The sequence below is a fragment of the Cyprinodon variegatus genome, unplaced genomic scaffold (assembly GCF_000732505.1).
Source record: "Cyprinodon variegatus isolate N-32 unplaced genomic scaffold, C_variegatus-1.0 Scaffold327, whole genome shotgun sequence".
Taxonomy (NCBI): domain Eukaryota; kingdom Metazoa; phylum Chordata; class Actinopteri; order Cyprinodontiformes; family Cyprinodontidae; genus Cyprinodon; species Cyprinodon variegatus.
In genome coordinates, this window is record NW_015150780.1 from 158140 (window position 1) to 182779 (window position 24640).

At 37.3% G+C, this 24640-nt stretch overlaps 3 protein-coding genes across 7 annotated transcripts in view; 2 read left to right on the forward strand and 1 right to left on the reverse strand.

The window, feature by feature from the left end:
* Positions 1-5775, forward strand: part of LOC107091151 (sterile alpha motif domain-containing protein 9-like) — an 8123-nt gene extending 2348 nt beyond the window's left edge. Inside the window, exon 3 of one of the 2 annotated variants that reach the window (XM_015384918.1) lies at positions 381-5775. In XM_015384918.1, coding sequence (XP_015240404.1) covers positions 381-4981 — 4601 coding nt within the window. In that variant the 3' untranslated portion in view covers positions 4982-5775. Of the gene's footprint in view, positions 1-377 lie in introns of both variants that reach the window. The other variant, XM_015384917.1, reaches the window with a different exon arrangement.
* A 6431-nt stretch (positions 5776-12206) lies between these two features.
* LOC107091143 (chromosome unknown open reading frame, human C17orf75) lies at positions 12207-19309 on the forward strand. Of its 3 annotated transcripts, none has more exons than XM_015384908.1 (11): positions 12207-12313; positions 12382-12531; positions 12735-12809; positions 13158-13283; positions 15089-15217; positions 15358-15418; positions 15513-15632; positions 16701-16765; positions 16843-16982; positions 17298-17401; positions 18452-19305. In XM_015384908.1, the coding sequence occupies exons 2-11, from the start codon at positions 12389-12391 to the stop codon at positions 18659-18661; spliced, it is 1173 nt and encodes a 390-aa protein (XP_015240394.1). In that variant the 5' UTR covers positions 12207-12313; positions 12382-12388; the 3' UTR covers positions 18662-19305. The 3 variants fall into 3 exon arrangements, with proteins under 3 accessions (XP_015240394.1, XP_015240392.1, XP_015240395.1); XM_015384906.1 differs by having other exon boundaries at positions 12220-12313; positions 12385-12531; positions 18452-19304; XM_015384909.1 differs by lacking the exon at positions 12735-12809 and having other exon boundaries at positions 12220-12313; positions 12385-12531; positions 18452-19309.
* A 129-nt stretch (positions 19310-19438) lies between these two features.
* Positions 19439-24640, reverse strand: part of LOC107091144 — a 6324-nt gene continuing 1122 nt past the window's right edge. Inside the window, exons 4-9 of one of the 2 annotated variants that reach the window (XM_015384911.1) lie at positions 23455-23541; positions 23252-23349; positions 21716-22026; positions 21546-21617; positions 21391-21447; positions 19439-21294 (exon numbers count right to left, since the gene is read on the reverse strand). In XM_015384911.1, coding sequence (XP_015240397.1) covers positions 21257-21294; positions 21391-21447; positions 21546-21617; positions 21716-22026; positions 23252-23349; positions 23455-23541 — 663 coding nt within the window. In that variant the 3' untranslated portion in view covers positions 19439-21256. Of the gene's footprint in view, positions 21295-21390; positions 21448-21545; positions 21630-21715; positions 22027-23251; positions 23350-23454; positions 23542-24640 lie in introns of both variants that reach the window. The other variant, XM_015384910.1, reaches the window with a different exon arrangement.

Sequence of the window (24640 nt, forward strand, 5' to 3'; positions counted from 1 at the left end):
TCCCCAGCCACCGCACGCTCTCTGCAAGACACTTCTGAAAGATTTCAGACACCAAACAAATGTGTCCCCTTTAGTTCTGGCTACCAATATTGTAGATACATATTCATTATTATTTCATTTTTTTTAAGTGAAATTTAAGCGAAATTTTTAAGTGAAATTTTTTTAAGTGAAATAGTAATTATGGTAAAGGAAATTACTCTTATAATGCAAGTTTTGATAATGTTTCTGTTGTGTTTATCTGTCGAATTACAAAATAATTGCATAAAATGTGAAATATGTAATTATCTTATGTTTTGTATTTACAATGCATTTAATCTTTAATTCAAAACAAATAGAAAATATGAATTTTAACACAGTATTCAAACATTTTTGCCCAGCAGAGTGGCATCAACTGCCTTTCAACTCCTGGACAGAAACTCATGTGAGCTCCTGGTTGGAATCAATTGGAATAAAAGAAAAGTATATAATAAAGATGAAAGAAGAAGAGGTGACTGGATCAGTTCTTACAACACTACAGAGGAATTATCTCAACAAAACCATTGGAATGAAAAGTGGCCAAATTGAACATTTACTCAAGAAAAGAGATGATCTATTAAAGACAGAGCAGTGCAAGACAAAGACAAAAACTGTTGCAGTTAGTAATAAGAGTGATGACAGAGAAGTAATTCCCTTTGTTTCAGCTGAAGCCTTTGACCATGAAGTGGAAAAAGATAGCTCTAATGCATGCAATGATTCTGTAAAAACTGGTGTGGCTTTTTGTGAGTATAGGACTTTTGACCAGCATCCAACAAACTTTAGATATGTGAAGCATAATCTTCTTCCCCCAGAGACAGGACCGGAAAACATGATTGATCCGTGTCATGAATACAAGTCACTAGAACTTGCTCACAAACTGGAGTCAAGAAAACTGAAAACAAAAGTGGCAAGTGAAGTCTTGAGATTTGCTTGTGCTTGTATGAATATGAGAGCCAATGGCACCATTCATTTTGGTGTAATGGATAATGTCAAATCTACTCACAAGCATGGTGAGATCATAGGGATACCTGTCCAAAGTCAAGAAGATTATGTTGAAGCATTAGATTACATAGAAAAATGTTTTAAAGGGTCAAATCAACAAAGTGATGCTAGGAAATGCATCAGAAACCCTTGTTTTATTGAGGTCCTTGATAAGGAAAATGTTGGGAAAAGATGGGTTGTTGAATATGACATTGTTCCAAAAGCCAGCATTGTCAAAGATAAACTATACTCTGTTGGTGTCCCCAAGTTCTCTGAAAAAGATGGCAAAGTGAAATGTGAAGACCAGATCCCCTATCACAGAGTGGGAGCAAACACGCCACGGATAACTGATGATGAACTCATCCGTTTTATTCAAGATCTGAGAGAGAAGGACCAGCAAAGAGAGGAGGCAGAATCCTCAGCGACCCAAACACCTGTGGAAACCAGAGAGGATCAAAAGAGAAAGCTCTCCATCCTTCTAACAGGAGGGAAAACACAAATGGACAACTCTCTGTTTTACATTGTAGTGACAAACAAAATACAGCCAGAGTATCTTGACAGCATAACCTTCTTGGTTAACATGAATCTTTTTTGTGTGTTTGACTTTGACCCTGATTCTGAAACATCTGGTCTGTATGGCAAATACAAGGAGCAGAAGGCTGTAACACCACATTTTCTTAATGACTATGAAAACAACAAACGACTGGAAACTTCAGATTTAATTGATTCCTTGAAGCTCCATGAACGAGTTAGTTGGGTCTATTGCAACGGAAGAAACAATTTTCCTGGTGGCGAATGTCCCATTGATGAAATACATTGGATCAAAACAAAGAAAAAAAAGATGAAAAAAGCTGTGTCACTAATCTGCAATGAGATCCTCCCCAAGCGCTCATTTGTTGTACTCTTTTTGCTTATGTCTGACGTTCAACAGCCTCTGGTGGAGATGTTTCATGAGTTTTATGCAGAAATGAATGGACATGATTGTTTAGCAGTCATTGCAGAGTCAAAGGAAAACTACAAAAAATGGTCAAGTCTTGCTCAGGTCTCTTGTCCCATCTCTGCTCTCAAAGAAATCAGTATTGTCGACATGCCCCTGAGTCACGTGGATGCAACAGTTCAAAGCATTCAGCTTTTAAAAAACCAACCAGAAAGGAAACTACCAGTCTCCAACGGCGGTTTGTGTTTCCTAAAATCTGGTGACGAGGCAATGCTAGATTCATTAGAAATCATCAGCGTAGACCAGTGTGATGATACCAACCTAGAAATCATGAGTGATGATGACATCAAGGAAACTGAACTCTACTTCTATCGTGGTGGAAAAATTAACTGGATTAACTTTTGGCTTGCTGATAAGCATAAGTGTGGAGACGTCATTGAGCGGGATGCATATAAAGATGCAAGCTCAATCCTTGATGTTATAGTACATCGTCCCAAAGCCGTACGGCCAGTAGAAAGTTTGAACATATATCATCATCCTGGCAGTGGGGGAAGCACAGTGGCACGACAAATGCTCTGGAGTAGGAGGACAAAAGTACGATGTGCAGTTGTGAAACAGTCAAAAGAAGCCACTACTGTCTGTGAGCATGCAGTGAAACTGAGGGAACATAAGGAGAATGACAAAAACAACTGTCTCCCTGTGCTCCTCCTGCTGGAGGACGAAAATCCAGATTACATTGATAATCTTCGGCGGAGTCTTGGAAATGTCATCGCAATCAAAAAGATAAATCCTTCAGTGTTGTGCTTCATACTGCTCATCTGCAATCGATCAAATGATCCAGAGAGAATGTGCAGGGCATCACCATCTCAAACAGTGTCAGTCACACACAAACTAACAGATAAAGAAAAATCTTTGTTCCTGGAGAAAAGTGAACAACTTAAATTCCAGTTTGAGGACTTAGACTTTAAATTCATTCTAACATTTGTTCTCATGAGTAAAGAATTTCAACCAACCTACATAGAGGACTTTGTTAAAAATATTTTAGATAACATTGATCATACATCACTTACCACTCGCCTCATTAGATTTGTGGCTCTACTAAATTGTTACGTAAAAGACTCTTACATATCAATCTCTCATTGTGAGGCATATCTTGGTATTGCTCTGCACCAGGTTGGAACTCGGTACCATGCCTTTGTTGATCACCTTAGTGATGAAGCTAAATTAATTTTCATCCACCTTAGAGATAGTTCAACACACATTGAGTTGATCCGAATCATTCATCCTCTAGTTGCCAAAGAAATTCTGAGTCAGCTCTCTGTTAATTTCCCTCAAAGCTCTATTGTCGCAGAACTCATCAGCAATGATGTACTGATCAATCACAGGTTTGACAGAGATCAGTTTCTAAAGGTTATAATGGCTCTCTTCATTAGACGCAATAAGAAAAGCAGGGGAGATCCAGAGGACACTATTTTTTCACCACTTATTGAGAAAGTCAGCACTGAAAGAGGTGGTGTTCAAAAAGCTGTTGACCTGATGAAAGCTGCATTCATGGCTTTGGGAAAAGATGCTTATGTGGCACAGCAGCTTGCCCGACTGCTTTACACTAATGAGAGATTTGAGGAGGCTCTTCAGTGGGCACAGGAAGCAAAATCTCTGTCACCACATGACATGTTCATTCTTGACACACTGGGTCAAGTTTACAAGCGGTGGTTTTACCACTTGTATGATACACTTGAAGAAAAAGAGCCCTCCCCAGAAAGGGCAGTTGAAATCATAAGCATTGCCTTAAAAGGAGTATCTGCTTTTAGAGCCTCTGAAAAAACACCAAAGAAAGAGACGGTTAACCTTAACAGCTCATACTATGGAGAAGTGGATGTTGGCTGCAGACTGTTGAAGTTCTTGTCAGAAGTTGATGTTTTTTCAAAAACTACTGGATACTCAGAGCTAATGAAGTACTTGCTTGAAGACTACATACCAGAGGAAGTCAAAGTACCCTGGCAGAAGTTTCATCAACAATTGAAAGGGTTGGAGAGGAGCTTGAGGCAAGCTCTGGAGTGCATTTCCGAAGACCTAAGTTACTTTCAGACTGATATTAGTGAAGAGGAAGAGGAACTTGATGCAAGAGATCCAGAACAAGTTTACAATCCAAGGGATTGGTTGAAAAGAAAAAGTGCTGTTTATGCAGGATTCTTTTGTGGCATGCAAGAGGAGAGAGATACAGCAAGTTATGCAAATTCTGGAAGCATGCTTTCACCTTTCCAAAGACAGATGAGGACCTACAAGCTTGGAGGAGGTAACGTTACATCAATCCTTAAATTACTCTATGACAATGACAGAAGGAGGGCAGGAAAAAACCTTGAGGAAATTATGGACATGTATCCAGAAAATGACATGGAGAGGTGGAGAGGTCTGGATGAGACAGAGCTCACAAATGTTATTTTTTGCCAGATAGCTCTTAACTGTATCCTTCCTGGCTCTTCAAAGCTCCTATCCCTCAAACAGCTGCATGATCTCAGCAAAGGATTTAAGACCAAAGGAAAATACATGTCATCAGCCAGTGCCCTCTTCCTTCTCTCCCTCCTGTTTTGGCCTGAGAACACAGAAGAAGTGAGTGCAGCCGATTCCCAGATTCTTCTATTGGCCATCGATGCTCTTCAGAGACTCTGTGAACAAAAAATCCAACACATGTCTCAGAGAAAAAGTAGAATTGTCACACACTTCTTTTTGGCAAAGGCAAGAGGTCTAAACAAGATTATCCATAGAAGTGCTATTGAGAAGCACATCAAAGGAACTCTGAGTGAGAGGAAGCTAAAATGGCTCGGAGGGGAAGTTTGGAAAACCAAACAAATTGTGCAGCAACTGAAGCGGATTGAAGGGTGGACAGAAAATGAAAACCTGTATGTCCAATGTGGGCATAGAGACAGGAAAATTAGGGTCATCCCTCGCTACTCTGCTTCCTTACCGTACGGTAATGAAAAAGTTACATTCTACTTAGGCTTTTCATTTGATGGCGTAGTTGCTTTTGACATTCAGGTGATGAAATAACTGTATTAATAGTAGTAATAACAGAGGTTATGTTATCTTAAATCATCTTCATCAAAATGCATCAAAAATGAATGCATACGTTCTTTATTATACATTTTTTACCAGACTGAATCAATGTGAGCACAACAGTTGACAAGTTTAGCAGAACAGCCTTGTTCATGATTTTGTTTTCCAGATTTTGAATGTTTTATCTTATAGAATGCATTTTCTTTTATGACTTTAAAACAAAAATAAAAAAGTTTGTGCATTTATAATTTTCTAAAACATACTTTTTTACTTAAATATTACTCAGCGAGGGTCCTCCACAAAAAGAGACCGGTTGTGTAGGAATGTTCTAGATAATAAAAGTTAAAAGCTCTTTTAAGCAAAGTGAAATTGCACCAAACAGTCCAGATTAGCCTTAAGCTTTTAACTGAGCAGCTCTTGCAAACATGCTGATAGAGTTAAAGTATTTATTTTTTTATTCATTTTATCTCTTTTCATATGTACTTTTACTATTGATTTCACTGGATCTTACGGTACATTTTTTTATCCTAAAAAGTCCTATTGTGCATAACTTGTCCTTTTGCACATTTGTTTTCATGTGAACTAGAAATACCTATCAAGAGATTCAAATATATACAGTATTACCTGCTCTTCCTATTTTTTTATTTTGAGCATGATGTTGCAATATAACATGTTTTTCACAAAAATCCACCATTTTGTAACCCTTCCTTTGCTCTTCTAGCCAAGTCAATAAGATAAACATGACTACATGATATTAGCTGGGGTTTAAAAGATCCTTTGCCTTAAGTACCGGTAATTGCATATCTCTCTTAATACATAGATTTTTAGGTGTTCTTGTTCTGTTCAGCAAGTTTTAGATGCTTCATTGTTGTAATTGTAATAAATGCTATTTTTTAAGAATAAGTAGTTTGTCATCATTTTTGTAGTGTGGAAGCTACTGACTACAAAGCCAGAGTACAAACTTTAATTTACACAGAAATTATTCGTCACAACTCTTATGCTGCGTTTACACTAGAGGCATCAGGGGCATCAAAAACGCTTAAACCCAGAAATCTGTAGTAACCCTTTACTGCAGACAGCAGGTTGCGGCGTGGCTAAACCTTGAGGCAATCCTCCATCAACCAAATTCAATTCAATTAATTTAATTTATATAGCGCCAATTCACATGTCATCTCAATGCAATTTACAGAGATAATTCAACCAGATAACAAAACAAGGTGATTGCATCTAGTCATTGACTCGAAGGCAATCCCTCACACCAAGCATGTATGTTTATGTTTATGCATTTAGAAGACGCTTTTATCCAAAGTGACTTGCAAATTAAACACAACATTACAGTTATCATCAATATGACAATAAGTTCTCTAGTGAAAAATCCCTAGTTAGAATCAATGGTGACAGCAAAGAGATACAGGAAAGGTGCAGAAAAAGTAGTAGAGGGGTACAGAGCTATGGGTAAGAGTTATGCTACATTCAGCGCCTCATGAGCTTCAGAGCATCTGAGGCACTTGACATACTGCACAAGTAGCAGTTGCTGGAGTTGGAATCATTGAACTTTTGCTGCTCCATGCGCCACATCAACCATTCAGAGAAGCTGATCTGAAGGCTGGCAGAGAGAAGGACATTGCGCTGCTGATGCAGATCGCTATGATCACTCCTATGGAAAAGTTCATTAACGCCTAAATTAACTTAAAATGTACAAATGTTCTGGCAAAATATGTTTGCTTTTATTATTTTGGTGCCTGCAGTTTGGATTACGTATTTGAAAAACACCTTCCAGCTGCCGGGAAAATGTAGTGGTAAACTCTTAAGAGGCGACCGGACCTGAGGCTGCCGCTAAACGGGATTTTCAGTGACAGACCAACGCCGGTGTACGGGTTCTGAGTGGCTCCGACAGCAAAATGATATTTGAAGGCAGGATTCTAATCTTGACGAATTGACTGAACTGATGATGTTTTCAGGTAAACTTTCTCACTTAAAAACATTAAAACTACTTTTTACCTATTTGTAACAGGAAATATAGCAAACCCTCTATCTGCCATTAAACACAGGAGCAGCAGGAGCAGCAGGACCATCGGACGCTTCTGGACATACTTTACTGGTCACACTTTCCTGGAGGCGCCTCAGGAGCCTCAAAGATGCACTTGACGCGTGTCACACCTTACTGTGTACAAGCATCAAAACTGAAGCAGCAGAAGCTTTTTTGCTGCTTCCAGCGCTTGTGGTCTGAACATAGCATTAGGATAGGAAATGCTCTTTGAAGAGGTGGGTCTTTAGGAGTTTCCTGAAGATAGGGATGCTGCCATCTTGAAACAACACATGAAAACAGTTTGGATTGCCTTGAGCATGGTGTAGGCACTGCTAATCGATGGAGGGATGGAGTTGCAGAGATGGGAGTAAGTCCCATACTTTCAAGTCTCAAGTAAGTCCGAAGTATCAGCACTGACGTCTAAAGCAAGTCCCAAAGCATCTGGAAGGAGGATCAAGAAATGCAAGTCCAAGCATAGGTTTAGTCAAGCAATTCAAGTCATTTTTTTCCCAAATGTCTGTTTTTCACTAAACCCATTTTACAGTCAATATTTATGTTAATGTCAGTTGATAAGGTAATTAATTCCATCAACATAAATAAATTTTAATTAACCGGTTTTTATTTGTAAAATAGATTAACAATCACATTACTGTATGTTGAAAAGAAACACAGTAAAAGTTAGAATGTGCTTAATTCAAGTCAGTGAGGCACTGGAGCTGAATGTCCATACAAAATTGAAATACTGAATTCCTCATTTTATGCTCAGATATCAATGGCAACAATCACATAGTGTATATGAAAAACAACATATTAACAGTTGAAAAGCACTTAATTCAACAAGAGTGGGAAAGAAAGAGAGGGGCATAAAGAGAGAGAAGAACGATGTGAGATAACACTTAGGGAACGGTGTATTTGTGTAAGTGTTGGTGTGTGTGTACCTGTCTAGCCCTCAGAGTGAGGACCATTTTTTCTCATTTTATTATCAAATTGAGGACCAGTTGTTGCAAAGTGAGGACATTTTGCTATGTTATAGATAGAAGCACAACAAATCTAAACTAATGTATTAAGGCTAAAAAAAAACACTGCAAACTGATTATATGATGGTTAATTAATTGATTTTGACACATTTTTTACTTGTTTTATCAAAGTGGTTTAATGAAAAGATAATGATGAAAAAATATTATTTCAGGCCTCTAGATATTAAAAGCAATCAATAGGAAGTGTTTTACTATAGAGTCATGTATGGTTTTCTTAAAAAAAAAAAAGAGGACTTAGAAAATTACAACGGTGGCTAAATATTGGAGCTTAGTTTTTTTTTTTTTATATAATTTTGCTTTGTACCCTAAGATGCCACTTTAATGCGGTTATGAAGAATAACCAATGAAAATCTGGTCAAATTGGCTGAAAGAACACAGACAGACTTTCAAACTCACTGCAAATGTGGGGGCACTGATGTTTAATGGAGTTTAAACTCATTATGACTCCTAACAATAGAAACAGTTATACTAACACCGTGGCACAGAGGGAAGGCTGATCTGCACCCTCTAGTTATCCAGCCGTATATGATATGTTTAGTCAGCATTAAGTACAAGGCACTCATTTGTATTTCAACCACAGATTAATGTAAGCATTTCTGGAAAAATAATTTGATGCTTTAAGTACAAGAGCACCAAAATGGCAGAATTGCCAACATAGAATTTAGAAAGCTCTTTTGACTTATTAAAAGCTACCTTAAGTAAACAACAGAGCTTGTAAGAAAACCTGAATTAAAACAAATACTACTTGATACATATCCTTTAAATTAAACAAAGGAAATCAGTAACTCTTACTGGCAGCCTTAATGATGGTAGTTCAGTAATAAAAAATACCTCAACATTTAGCTCAAAGCAGAACTATATGCACACTACGTATGAAGGCATTATTAGCAATGCTTAGTGAAGAACATCCATAGGTGGGTCGTCATCAAAAGTTTGATAAAATTACGTCATTCTAAATCTAAAAAAGGATAATTATTGTTACTTATTAAAGGTTGCTCTCCTCTGCTCTCAGAAATAAAAGAGTGCAGCTAAAATGTTTAGGTAGGCAAAGCTGAACTGATTACTGTAACTGTGCAACAGAACAGCAAATTTAAGACAGTGCATTCCATTACAATGGCAGAAATAGTACTAAAAGTTTTTTTCATATTAATCTGAGCAGCCTTTTGTCTCCATCTGCTGGTTTACTTGTAGAATATAATTTATGTGCTAAATATTTCAATTTGCCTGAATATTTTGCTTGTTTAAATGGGAAAATGTAGCCTTCAACCAACATTTGCTTAGTTTTTTAGAAAATGTATTAATGTAATAATGACTGCTGAGGTTGGACAAAGTCAGGCAGTTTAATAACCTTTGCTAAGGCAGATCATTGACCTAATTAAGCAAATTGTTTACACAATTTCTATGTTAGACATTTACGAGACAATATTTGGCTTTTAATCGGCTGATAAACATTTTTTTTGTCTGTATTTTCAGGTTTAATAAACTTGACACCTACAATCTTGCAACAGTCCGGCTGCCCAAAAGTCTTAAGCTTTTTAATCTGAAACAATTTATTAGTCCTGCAGAAAATACATGTTAATATATTTGATACCATAGTTAGACACTAAGTATAGCAGGAGAAATAAACAAGGAAAATTAATCAGTGAAAATCAAAAGTGCATTTTGTTATCATTGTGATATTAAATGTACCCTCCCCGACTAATGGAGGAAGCACCAAGCTGTCTTTTTCTTATATGAAGAAAGCAGCAGCATATTTCAAAAAATACATAAATAATTTCTTAAAGGATATGATTAAGTACAACTTTTTAAAGGCCCTTATTTCACAACAAAATGTATATAAAACATGCAGATTATGAGCAAAGTGCTTTATTAGTAACATAAGCAACAATCTTATATCAGATTGATGCAAGATGGTTATTTAGGGTTTTATATGTTAGGAGAATTTTGGATTTAACAGGGAGCCAATAAATGGAAGCTAAAATAGGAGAAATGTGATCTTTCTTTTTGTTTTTTCTCAGAACTCTTGCTGCAGCGGTTTGAATCGGCTGGAATTTTTTAATTACAGGTTTTAAAGAATTAACCAGCATAAAAGAAACAAATGCATTGACAACTTTTTCAGTGTCGGTCCTGGACAAGGTGCTTCTAATTGTTTCAAATTTCTGAGGATAAAAGAATGGAATTCTAGAAATTATTGACAGGTATTGACATTAAATCCAAAGACAATAACTTCTGTCTTGTCTGAAATGAGACACAAAAATACTACAACATTTTATAAGCTTTTTTAAAATAATATTATGATTGACTGTACATAAATGCAGCAGATCTATCAGGATAGGTAGAGATACAAGCCCATTATCTGAGGATAGGAACACATCCAAAAAGAACAGTTTTAGTGCTATGATGAGCTCTAAAACCAGATTTGGTCTGTCTGAGTTTGGAAACTTCAATCAAAAGAAATTTAGAATTGTTTTTATTCACTTCCAATAATGAGGTAATTATACAAATTTATGCTTTTATCTGGAGTTGTTTTTATTCTCCTTCTATTTATTGTTTAATTCGTGTAAAGCACTTTTAATTGTGTTAGCACTGAACTTTTTTATATAAATAAACTTGCCTAGCCTCATGCTTCAAACTAAGCAGCACTAAAATAAACCAGGGAGCCTGTCCTTCTTTTTCAGGGGTGACGTGTCTAATGGAACACACTGTGAGGAAGTAATCCTGTCAACAAAATCAAATACATGAAATAGCTGTCCTTTTGCAGCTTTTTTTCTGTGATACAGAAGAGATAGAAAGAGAAACAGATTCTTCAAATTTTTTCAGCATGACAATGACATTGAAATCTTTTGGGGGGGAGAACTCTGTTAATTTGGTTAAAAACAAGTGTCCAGATAGGACAGGGTTGTGAGAAAATGCTATTACCGTAGTAAGCACAACGTCCTAAGGATAAAGAATGCAAGCATGTCGATTAAGTATAGCTGAAGAAATAATTGTATAGTTTTCTGGAAATATGAATATCTTAACAAACTAGTTGGAAATGTAATAATTGGAGTAACTCTAGGAGAGTGTAACAGTTGCCCTGAAGACATTATACAATAAAAAACACACAACGCTAAATGCATACGATTCAGCAAGGCCTCGTCCGGCATTGCACTGTACCAATAGTCCTGGCTATGGATCTCACTGGAACTTTTCTGGGTTTAGCACACAACTTGAAGCAATAATTGTGCAGATTCTATGGCCCCGGAGCTATTTATATTTTCTGTAAACCTAAATAAATCTTTCTGATTTTCAACAAAGGTCATCAATGACATTGCTCTTATTAATGTCATGTTAACATAAGTTTGTAGAAAACTAGAAACATCTTTAAAGCTGTGAAAAGCTAACAAAATTTATGAAGAAATGTGTGTATGTCTGTCTACATTTGGAACAAGTTATACTAAATAAATTATAATTATTGAAAGGCTGCATACTGTATTTATTCTGTCACATTCAATGGCGTAACTATCAAGCAGAGACTGCAATTGCTTAGGGGCCCACAACCTCTTAGGGGCCCGTCACTGACACCTGGTTGGCCCCCTACGCAATTGTGGACTAGGACGTCTCTTTGCAGATGCAATGGTGCAAAAAGTTCCTCTTATTCCCACATGATACCAATAAACCTGACTGGACCTTATTTATACCCCAACACATGGCAGATTTCAATATGATGGTGAGCAGTTTAAACACGACACCAATAGCAAAGCACTTTTAATTACTATGATAATAACTGTGTATTGTTAATTAGACGGTTGAATAAAAATACACTCATATATGTTTCAAATCACAATAAAGATCTTAAAAGGATGATGTATTTGAGTATTTTATTTTTTACAACAGTACGTGGAATTATCTGTAATTCAGAGCTAAGATGGTTTGTTGTGTGTCGTTACGCCATTGATCACCTTCAATGTTGGCATGAATGTTACAGTACCCCAATAGAATTACCATTTCAGTATTTTAACCCTTAATCAGATAGGTAGTCTGGAAACTGATTTAAAAATAAAAATGAGAGTAATGAGATGAGAGTTTTGTGACGTTTTGTGAACGTCATAAAATATAACGCCTTCCATTTCCCGGAACCATTGTGGGAGATTTTTATTTTCAACGGACACATTTCAGAACGCACAGTTTGGGTCCAGCCAGGAAAACTGTCTCTTCCTGTAATTTTCCTTTCCTTTTTTCCAGTTGTCATCAATTTAAAACACACATTAACAACAGGAGGTAAATGAAACCAACATAAATCGTTTCCTTATATCAGGCCGTCCCCGCTGACCTGTCCCTCTGCTCAGCAGCAGGATGTTTTCCTCCCAGACTTCGTCCTTCCAGGATTCAATCGACGTGGAGGAGAAAGATGAATTTGACAGCGACGACATTGCTGGATATAGTCAGAAAATCCAACTGAACTGCTACTACACCATCTATCTCTATCAGGGCACAAGGTACCATCAGATATAAACAGCTACAGTTGCTGCTTTGGGCCGAAATGTGGGTGTTTATTATTGTGCACATATAGGTGTGTTTTTGTGCTTTCTCTCTAGCCCCAAAAAGCAGGGTTTATTGTGCAGCAGTTGTCTTCATCCAGATAAAGGCCAATAATGCTTAAAATGTAATAAAGTCATTAGTCAACTGTTGATCGTCTTAGATCTGAGGCCAGTGAAGAAAATGTGGCGTGGAACCAGAGACGTGCAGACTCCACAACAAGCCACGATGACTTTAGGTAACAATGGAGCCATCCGTCTACCTTCTTCTCGCTTTCTCAGCGGCTGTCACTGTTTTTGCTTTGGCCTATCACTGGAAATCCAGTCAGCATGGATTCATCATAGCTGACTCCACTCATGATTTTGTTCTGATTTCTCATCAGTGTGTTGCTGATTTACACTGGGTCTTCATCTGAACAGAGTCTGTTCAGGAATGATAACTCTGTCTGCAAATAGTGGTGATCATCCTGCTTTCTCCATCTTTTCTCCATCGATTCTTCATCTTCTTTCCTGGCTGTCTGAATCTTTATGTCCTCTTTTCTGATTTCTTTTTTTGTTTTGGTTTTTCTATGTTTTATTTCCAACAGCTTGACACTAATTGACAGCAGCCTGCCATCAGAAGCAGAACCAGAGCTGCGGACATACATTTCAAGGAGACTGAGTAAAGGAGCTCTTCTTGGAGGCATGGGCAACATTGCCACTGTGGAACTGAGGTATCATCTGATCAATGAAGTAACCCAGAACAAGTATACACTCACTTTGAATCTTTTTTCATTTTTATTTTGTAGCATTAAAACCATAAATCTTACTGTGATTTTATGAGATAGACAAACAAACATTTTTAAAGTGAAGATATTACTCCTATTTTTCAATGAAAAAAATGGAAAGTGCAGCATGTGTTTGCAACCATACCTTCCAAGACAAATAAATCATTTAACTCCATCTTCAACTTTAACAAAAGTTGGATGCAACTTTTATAAGGCACTCCATGTATGTGAACTTTAAAATCTACAAACGGCATGTGGGATTTAGCTATGGGAGATATCTGGCACACAGAAAAAAAAGTGCATCTGTATTATTTTGGAAAGCAGCTGATGGGATACGCTGTTTAAAAAAATCTGCACAAAAATATTTATTTTACAGGTCCAAAGTAGGAACGTAGTAACAAATTTTAATTATCCTGAAACACAGATGAAATAAAAGGAGACTCGGGCACAGCAGCTTTCAATGTTTTCTCCCAAATTACATCGGTTTATTTATTCAGAATAAATCACAAAATATCAATGCATTAATTGTAAAATAAATTGTATATTTTGTATTTACAAAAGAAAACATCTAAATGAGCTGCTTGTCACAAACTTATTAGCTTGTTTACAGACTCATAATTACATGTTAATTTCTCCACCTTGAAAATTCTGATTCATTATCTATTTGATTCAGGGAATTTGTTACAAATGGAAAAAGTGTTATTGTTTTAGCTTAAAGGGTTTTTCTCCATACTCCTAAGTAAAATTCTATACAACCAATCACTTCACTTATTTATTAAATAGGCTACACTTGTTTTTTGCAGGGTGCAGTTTTGTTTTTTGACAGCCATCTTAGATTTAGTCTTAGTTTTCGTCTTCAGGGCGAAAACTATTATCAGTTTTAGTCACATTTTAATCATTACGATATGTGATCGTTTTAGTCGACTAAAACTCAAAAAGGTTTTAGCCAGTTTTATGTTGCACTTAATACAATGACCCTAAACATCCAAACAGAGCTGCAATGACAGGATATAACACAAAGCAAATTTAAGTGTTAGAATGTCTCAGCCTTTTTTTTTCCAGTTCAGATTTGGTTCCAAACGTGATAAATGTTAACAAATACAACCATCTCTTTTAGTTCCTGTCAGATATAAGCACAGATGACACACAAACATATCCCTACTCCTTATTCACTACATTAAAGCTTAAGTTTTACTGATGTATGCAGTATCAGAAGATATGTAAAACAAAACAATGATTTTTAATCATAAAAATGTCACTACATTGCATTAATATCAAACAGTACTATTTGTAATGTGATACAATATTGCAAGTGAATGGAAGCCTTGCCGACAGCTAAAACAGATCAAAGTGCCAAATATGTTCAGAATAAACAGCTGTTCTATAAGGAAAAATAGAAAACAGGTGTGTTATATTTATATTTCGTGTTATGATCATATTTATTGATACATGCAGCCCTACTTTCCAACCAGACTGACTGACTGAGCTTGAGCTGTGTTGCACAAAGCCTCTAAATGTTTAAAGCTGATGGAGAAAAGATCAGAGACATTTTGCAAAATGTGGAAACTATATAAAAACACCCTAAACTATATAAAAACACCCAACTGGTAAAGATTCTTATGCTTCTATCACTTTTTTAATAATAATAGAATAAATGAAAGTTTGTGGTTGTATCACGACAAAATATCCATATGAATAGTTAGGATTTGTTGGGACTAAAGAGGATGCAAACTGCTTCCTTTTCTTTGCAGTCTTCCAGAGCAGGCGGTTGGATGCTACTGCTGTCTCCTGGAGCAAGAACGGTCTCCTGAGCAGCCGGATGCGGATGGGAATGGATACGTCATCTGCTTTATGGGGGGCTCTGAAAAGGGACTGAACTTATATCCTGTTTCTTTCATTGGATAGGCAAAGTTTATAGCATGAATGTACGATTTTGATGTGTTCATATAGGCCAGCATCCTTATGTTTTTGCATTGCAGCGATTCTTTGGAATTGCAGTAAATTCTTTGACAGAAACCACATTTAGATTAGAGCTGGATAAATACGTCCAAGGCCTTCACAGCAGCCTCCAAACTCCAGAGGTAAGACACCCCCACAATATAAAGATTTCTAAGTTTATTTTAAGATCTCTGCTTCCAAGCATAATACTGTGTGTGTGCTTCTGTATGTGATTAGCTGCAGAACCTTGAGACGGAGGTACGTCCCTACCTGAGCCGCTGGTACGAGGAGTCAGTCATGCACATTCATCGAGTAGTGCAGCTGGTCCAGAGCAACATCAGCTTTTTACTTCATGCCGTGAGTCTGTTTTTTTATGTAGTCATTTAAAGTATGAATGATTTTAAACATTTTTGACAAACACGTAAGGTTTAGGGGACTTATTTCCCCCTGACTTTTCCTTAAAAAGCAGCTGTCGTATTTTAGCCTTAAAGCATAAAAATCTTGAAAATCTAAAATTAAATTTTAGGTTTTTCCAAATCCATTTTAAAAGGCAGTTTTCTGACATATAAAGCATATAAAGTATATAAAGCAACACCTGGAACAACAGAGAAGGTCTGTTGTTTTAAAAAGATGGCTGATTGTTTTCTAACTGAAATCAGTTGAATGGACGTATGGCTGCTTATGTCAACTCAGATAAAGGACTCTGCAGGGAAATTGGTTGAGATATAAAACTAAATGTCAATTATAAAAAAACATCTGTACAAAAAACCCTTTTGCTAACATTGCCAGCTTTGTTTGTGAGCATGAAGTTTCTCATGATACAACAAATTGTAAGTCTTTTTAGTTTTGTTCCCTAAAACTGTTTCTAAACCTTATTTGACTTGTGTACCCCTTTGGGCAGTCCTTTTTACCATGAGTTCCCCCCTCAGTCAAAAGTATTGATGACTGTCCAAAAGTGGAACGTACAATAAGTGATTATATAGTAAATAAAATTTTTGGTAATCTTTTAATTTGAGCATTTAATTTTTAGGTATTTTATGCTTTCCATCTCAAATAAAAAAAATGTATGTTGTCTGCAAGTTAGAGGGGAATCGCAATAAATACAATTAAATTTAAATTTAAAACTAAAGTCAATGTAAAACTAAATCTCTGTAACTCGAATGTTTATTTTTCCAAACTAACATGTAATTATGTAGACAGATTTTCTGCAGTCTTCTGTTTTATTTAGATATAGATCCATTGAATTATTTTTTCCCTTATGGTATTTTTGATGCTAGTCTGTCATAACTTGCAAATTCTGGATAATTTTACCAACTGCTGCACTGCGGCTTTAAATGTCTGTTTATTTATGCCTCCTGAAGTAGTTTCAGTCTCTGCAAGTTTTCCAGAGCAACACATTTCAGCTGCTAAACTTCCTTCCTGCAGGCTCTAAGTCACACACACGTGGAAGTCATCAATTCAGACGAGAGGACAAAGGCAGATGTTTCCAGGTGTGCTCCATGACAGCGCTCACAGTAAAAGCACCACCTGTCTAAATGCCTGTTTAACAGCTGCCTGTCTGTGTCAGGTTCATCAAAGCAGCCAGTTTGCAGGGCCTGTCCCAGCAGGACACCACCTCAGCCTCTCTGTGCAAAGCCATGTCAGAGGACACGCAGTCAGACCTGATCATCGACTGCTCCAGCAGCCCGCCCACGCTCACCAACACTGGTGAGTCGCGTTAAGCGAGGTTTATATAACCACTGATCAAAAGCACGTTTTTTGTCATGTTAACTTGGGGATGCGGCCTGTATCCGTCATTTATTCACGAGCATAAGTGTCCAGAGCTAAGACTGGATGCTGCTTACAAGAATCAAACCATGTATGTTGCATACATGTATGTGCAATCTTTATCTCAGCGTAAATAATTAACAAAATTGAAGATGAATACTTTAATCCAGACACGTTGTTCAGATATATATTACATCCACATGTTTAAAGGATTAAGGTTTTTTTTTTAATTAAGGTTTTTTGTTTTTCCCTCAGTGAGTAACCGTTTCTGCGACAGCTGGATCCAAGCATTTCTAAACGCTGCAGAGCGCTGCAATCCGTTCCTCCTCAGACAGATTCTGGAGAACTTTAAACTCAAGGTGAGAAATGTTTATACTGAGAGTTTGAAATCCGATACTTTGATGATGAGTTTCTCAGTCTTCTCCGCTGCTTTGTAAAGTGCTCAAACCTCAGGAACTTTTCCCCATCTTGGTCACTTTACAACCAAAAACCTCTTTGTTTTTAATCGGATTTTGTGTGAAAGGCCAACAAAAACAGAAAAAGGTGAAAAGTTATCGATACATGTACAGTAAAATGTGGAAAAGACATCAAGGCATTAGTTATGTCAAACTAACCCCAGCATATCCAGCACAGGCTGTAAGGCCATCATAGGGCAAACAGCAATGGATACAAACATTCACATGTAAAGAAAATGTAGAAGAGTCGTGTTTTTGGACTCTTCATAACTGTGGAAGCCAAAGTTCTCAGAGAGGACCGACACATGCAGAGGGTGGACATGCACAATGAGCAGAAATAACCTGGGATTATTCCCCAAGTTATTTCCACCTTATGTGTTTTGTTTTTTTTCCCTAATTCTTTGTAACACCTACAGTATATTAATCTTAGTTCTCCCCTCCACTAATTAGAACTGAAGAAGCCTCATGGATGAGAGGCGAAACGTCTTCCAGAAAACTTCACATCCAGCTGCCTAAACTAAACTTTTTCCAGCTTAGCCTGTGATTGTCTTCTCTATTCTCCCAAGATCTATATTTCTTAAAATCAAAATTAAACAAAAACATAGAAAATCATAATAAGTCATCCTTTTGACCTCACAACTATACACTACTTTATGTCGGTTAATATTATATAATTCCAATAAAAAGTGAAGCATTATGAACACTTCTTAGAGCTGCTGTTTTAGAGAAAATGCTGCTTCATTATTATATTTAAAGAAACATATTAATGTCCAACATTTAGCAGCCTCAAGAAACTGTATATCAGGGCTTTCAGTTCCTCGTCTGCACAGCTTCTATATTATTACTTCCTATTAACATGAATAATTTCCTGCCTTTTTTAAATTATTTTTCAACAACTTTTTTTTTCTCCCGCTTGTAACTTCCTCTGTCTGAACCATCTCCTCCACTCTGCAGGCCATCCAGGACATGAACAGCTTGAAGCGCTTCGTGCGTCAGGCAGAGATGAGTCACTACGCCTTGTTCCGCTGCTGCCAGTTCCTTCAGGGCTGCGGGAACGGGGATGTGCTGCTGCAAAACGCCCGGGCGGAGCACAGCGACCTGCCGGAGGCCTGCAACATCATCGCCGTTCTGGATGAGTTCCTTAGTGAACAAACTCTGGCCTAACACTACAGCTAAAGCTCCAGGTTTAATAAGTTATATAAAAAATGCACTATAAATAGCAGCTAATACGGTAATTAATTTATTAACTATGAAGATGATGCTGCTGTTGCTGCAGGATCAGTTTGGATCGGTGGAAGGAAAGTTAGGCATTTGGAAAGAAGTAAAAATGAATTTAAAAATTAAAATAGAGCATTAAGTGTGTGTATAATCAAACCCTATAGATAAATATCACTAATAGTAATATTGCCACTAAAAAGAACTGACTACTCTAAGGGAGAGAGAGAGGTTCTGCATATTTAAAGTCTCCTTCTAAGCTGTTTAACTGACATTTTTCTTTTGAGAATGATGCATGGCTCACTTTCTATCATGGTTTGTCCCATAGGTCAGCCTGTCACCTTCAATACATTCCCTTCTTATTAATTCTCATGTCTAACATTTAGCTTATCTCTGTGTAAACTATCAGCTATATCTCAGACTATAAAATAGTTAACAGCTGATGGATTCCCATGAAATCTTGTCCAAATGTGTAATAGAAGCATATCACTGTTGGTGTATTAATGTAAGCTTGTTGAAGTGTAAATAAGTTGCTTCTGCTGTTGTTGAGAATAGAGTGAAGGACATTTCTGTATAGTCTTCTGTTCTAAATGTTTTTGTGGTTTTTCACTCTGGTTAAAATAAACTCATTTAAGCCACACTGTGTGTGTGGGTGTTTGAGACATGTTAAGTTTAGAACGCGTAAAGGTTCAATGATCATTTTCTTTCTATCTTAAAAGCAGATATCAGGTTGTACAGTTCGGTCACAGGATTGATTTTCACTTTTTTTTTATTTTTGTTGTTTTTTGCCAACATCTCCAAAGGTTTTAATCCTGTGCAGAGGGACTAGATGCATCGCGACTTAAATAGTTTGTTAGTTACAAAATAGTATAATAAATGTCATACAAAATTATAAGCAAACTTCATACCGGTAAAGTTTTAGACTTATTAGGCATAACATTATGACCAGTAATGGGTATCTTCTCTTCACCACAGCAGTTCTTGCAACAAGGGATATGCAGTGTTAACAATTTCTCCTTGATGTTGACCTATTAGTACATGGGGTCAGTCCCACCTTTACAACACCCATCTGGTAAAATGTGCCAAGAGGTGCTAAAACTTAGCATAAAAAAAACAAAACATTTTTCAGTAATAAGAAATATCAATATGAAAGATGGTTGTTTAAAGACCAAACAGTTTTTGATCAATTTTTACAGTTATAAAACAAATATACTTTAAATCTTCTTTATATCTGAACACGGTGCTGAGATCTATCCCAGTTTCTGCCAAGGGTTTTAGAACCTTTCTGAAGTCCATTGAGATCTGCAGCTCATGACATGCAGGTTGTGGATCTCTATGTTAGAAGCAGACAAACAAGGATTTTGACAGAGTCCAGATAACAGCGACTGGAGCCGTCAGAGCATCTTCAAAACAGCAGATAAGGTTTTTTCCTCCCATAAGGATCTGTCAAACATAAAGCTCCTCTTTTAGATTCCTCCTTCTTTTCCCAGAGTTACAAAAATATTTAGAAAATTCACATTCTGCAAAAAAAATAAAATCTGATCATGTTAAATCTGTTTTTCAGTGATTCTCTTTCTCAGTTCTCATCATTTCCCCTCCTGCTTAGAATATTTTTTTATGTTTGGCTCAAAATCTAAATATATTAAGGCTAACTGCTAATGGGTTAATTATTGATTTTTTTAGTGTCTAAATCCAATATAGTCATTCAGTTCCTATCTTAGATGCCAATATTGTGATTCTGAAAACTATATTTCCTTAAAACGTTCATTTCATACTTTAAAGTGCAATTTAGGCTCATGGATTAAATAAGTGGTCCTCTTAATTGTCAATCATTCTGGTGATATGTTTAGGTAAGGCTGTCTTACGTGCTCGTCCCCATTTTCACTTACCGGTGGTGAGTCTGACAGGGGAGAAATTGCTAATCTTTTTGAAAGTCCGCTTGTATGATCGATGCAAACAGTAATTTTTAAACAGAGCATGTAAGAGGAGAAATGGGTTTGTGCACGCTCTCCCACGCGGAATAGGCGTTCCCTTTCGGGAGTGGGTACAGGGTTGTGCATGGGTATTTTTTAAAAGTGGAGAGGAATGTTTAACCTAAAAACAAACACAGTCTGAAACCACAGGACACAACTATGTCTTTCTACCTAAACCTCTAACCATATTTCCTCTGTGTAGTACTTTCTGGCTATAGGTGCATGACAGCAGATAGAAATTAAGTTATGACCTTGTTGTTAAATATTGTCATGGTGATACAGACTTTGGTCAACCCATATTTTTCACAACCTAATCCTTCTTCCCCATCATAACTCTGGGTCACCAGAGTCCACATGACTTTAAAAGTGAATCCAACAATATTGGAAAACATTATTGGTATGCAGGAATGGCCCTTATGAAATAACCAACTTCTGCGGATTATATCCAGGCAGATTTTTTTTACACACATTCAAACTGCAATGACAGTTAAAACAGAAGATTATCCACAGATCTAGTTCTGACATAAGTGAGCCGTAGAGAGAAGTAATAAAACACGGGCTCCTGTCCTCTTCATATCCTCCAGTACGTTCCTTCCTCTAGCTGCTCATCTGCAAACAGCAGAAGTTAGAACATCTTTGCAGCTGATGCACTTGTGGTTTCTCAGCGCTTTTTTTAAATGATAAAAGAACAAAGATGGAGGTTACCTTCAGAGTGATCACTCTTCTTCCTCAACAGATGTGCTGGGACATCATAGACTGCATCTTATGGGTTAGAAATAGATAAAGGTTTAACACAAAATGTTCAACAAATAGGTTTATGTTAAAAATAATCAGCTGATTTTTTTTTTTTTTAAAGTAACCTTGTTGTTGAATTGTCTTCCTATAAGATGAAGGGAAGTCATAAACAACATCCTGTGTTTCTGTTGGAGAGGCTTCACATTTACCTAAAGTTAGGCAAGACCAAAATGACAGCTTCACACATCTCTAATTTATATTCACAACATCTGGGTTATTTAAAGGACATTCATACTTTTTCTAGCTGGTAAAACATCATAGGGGTACTCCGGTCCTTGTTCTTCATAGCTCGCATGCATGGAGATCTCAGGATCTTCAGTGGGATTGTTGTATTCCGGGGGTCTTCGCAGGTTCTGGTATGTCTCCTCCTCGTTGTCCTCGTCCTCAGGGAGACAAACGGACGAAGTGTGGCTCCCGGCCACTGAGTAGATGTGGTCTGAGGAGGTGGAGAGACGTCGAGCTGACTGCACCTCCATCACACTGTCACTGCACCCGGAGACGGACACATCGCTGTTTACCCTCCCTCGCTCATCAGTCATCTCAAGGCTGCGGAGCAGAGAACAAAAACTGAGTAGGTAGGAGAGAACAGCCTGTCTATTCAAAGCCCAGTCCATAAAAAACACACTACTTTGAGGGGGAAAAAAAGCAACAAAACCCTTTACACCAGGCATCCCCAAAGTCAGTCCTCGAGGGCCGCTGTCCTGCAGGTTTTAGGTTTCCTTGCTCCAGCACAGCTGATTTTCATTGATAGCTGATTAACAGGCTTTTGCTGAACTGCAATCATCAGAATCAGCTGTGCTAAAGCAGAGAAACCTCTAAAACCTGCAGGACAGCGGCCCTCGAGGACCGACTTTGGGGATGCCTGCTTTACACCTTTCCAGGCTTTTTTTTTTTACTTTACAATAAAAATCTTTAAATTCTAACACCTGAATGTGACTTTATTTTGTACTAATGGTTCAGATAAGAGCAAAAACCTACAGGAAAGCAAGCACCTCTAACACACACCTCTATATTTATCTTATGCACTCGAATATTTCACCTAGAGAATGTTATTACCATTATCACTACCTCGACACTGTCTTCCTGCCCTATTTGAACAGTTTTTTAACAGCTATTTAAAAGTTTGTTCTTTCATGTTCCTGTTTTTCTTGCTCTTTGCTTATTGAGTGTATTTAAAGTGCTGCATCAGTAATTGTGTCTGTCTCTAGAAAAACAATTTCCCAGAGTTACAAACCAAAGGGGTAAATATCTGAATCTAAAAAAGAACAAGTACCGATGCAGTCAATAAAAATAACGACAGAGAATTGAGTAAAAGAGAGCTGTACCGGTGTTATAACAGCTGAGGGTATTACTAAGGCCGTGATAAATGCGTTCTATGATCCATCTAAACAACCTATGCATTAGATAAAAAATAATCCACTGGATTTAGTTTCCAACTTTGAAGACGTTTCGCTTCCCAGGAAGCTATTTCAATTCAGAATTAGCACTGAGTTTGACGTTATATAGAGTGGATCAAAAACAAAGCCTTGTTTTGGCTTTATTTATTTAGATTTAATTTAGATTAAATCACTTTGATAGGCTGATCAATAATCGAATAAAAAAAAAAAAATATCGTAAAAAGAAATATGAGAGCCATAAATACTTTCATTGTATTGTTGCTGAAAAACTTTGTATTTGACCTTCAGACGCAATCACAACGAAAATACAATTTATGGGACGTTGATATGAGTATTTGGAAGTAACTGTAAATTATCTACAATGCTGGACTTACTCTGAGTCTCTAGAGTCCAAAAGTCTAGAGGAAGAGAGCTGCATTGCCTGCCAGAGGTATCCAACCCATTCTTTTCTGAGCGATGCTGTCTCTGCCGCCTTTTAACACACATGTAACAGCATATCAACCACAGGCTGGTGCTTAGATTTCTCATTGTCAGCGTTCAGTATGAAAACTAGCCACTCAAACCACAGACATCTCACCAACATCTTTCTCTTTCCATTCGTCATAATGATTTCAAACAAAAAGGGCTTCTTGTCAGGTCTCTGGACCTCTCGCACCGACTGGACCTGAACCAGAACATGGAAAGTTTGGTCATTAGTGACATAATTAAATACAAGGAAAATCCACATTGGTTAAAAGCACCAATGAGGAAGGAAGTACCACAGATTCAGTTATACCACAGCATGATGCAGCCTGTAGAAATAAAGGTTATGCTTTCATGTTAACTAAATGCATCATGAAACTGGGCTAAAGGTTTGAAAAATGTACTGCTTTTAAAAACGGTTGTCCTGGATTGAGAGAAGCACCTCTACTATAAGCTCCTTTCAAATTAGAGGAGCTCCTCTTTAGTTTAACGGAGAGAAGGATGACTCCTCACTGCCTTAGATGGGTATATTAGCAGCAAACTATTGCGATAGGTTAGAACTATTATTATAAAGGGGAATTAAATCCATATCAGCTCTCTCAGACAGACACAGCCCCATACCTTGATGCTGCCACCACCGTTCTTTACCATGGGAACAGTGCTTAGGGGGATCTGCCATGTCATTTTTTTCACCACCCAAAATTTTTCATGATTGTCAGAAGGTTCAACTTTTGTCTCATCATAACAGAGCACCTGCATACACATGCTGGTGGTGTTTCCTCTACACACATTGCAGCAAACTGCATAGGGAAATACCTTTTGAATCAAAACATAGCTGTAATAGCAACTGTTCAATCAATCTGAAAGGAGGGAGGCTGTTCTTAGACAAACATTGCCAAGATAAGACATGTTAAATTAAAAATGCATAGTAACATTAAAATAGCACCACATAGATGCAGTTTGAATGCAAAAAAATTGATTTTTGCAGGGAGTTAGATTTTAAGATGGTGCTTAGACGCAGAGAATTAAAGATGTCACAATGTAAGCTTAGCTGGGCTTCATCCCACATGGGCACAGAGTGAAGATAGTATAATGTTGCAATGGTAGCAACCAAAAGGCCTACCTGGTAATCAGAGAAGGATAAATTCTCCATTAACTATTCATGCATACGATCATCAGAAAACCTGCACAGGGTACAAATGTTAAATATACTAATGTATATTTAACATTTACCCCAGGGGGAGATCCAGGACAAGCTGGAGGGACTATGTTTCTCGGCTGGCCTGGGACCATGGATAAGC

What these genes read in the sequence shown, in the direction of transcription:
- LOC107091143 (XM_015384908.1), top strand. Translation starts at nt 12,389, where the DNA reads ATGTTTTCCTCCCAGACTTCGTCCTTCCAGGATTCAATCGACGTGGAG. An exon ending in ATTGCCACTGTGGAACTGAG is followed by an intron (nt 13,284 to 15,088) that starts GTATCATCTGAT and finishes TTTTCTTTGCAG; the next exon opens with TCTTCCAGAGCAGGCGGTTG. An exon ending in TCAGCTTTTTACTTCATGCC is followed by an intron (nt 15,633 to 16,700) that starts GTGAGTCTGTTT and finishes TCCTTCCTGCAG; the next exon opens with GCTCTAAGTCACACACACGT.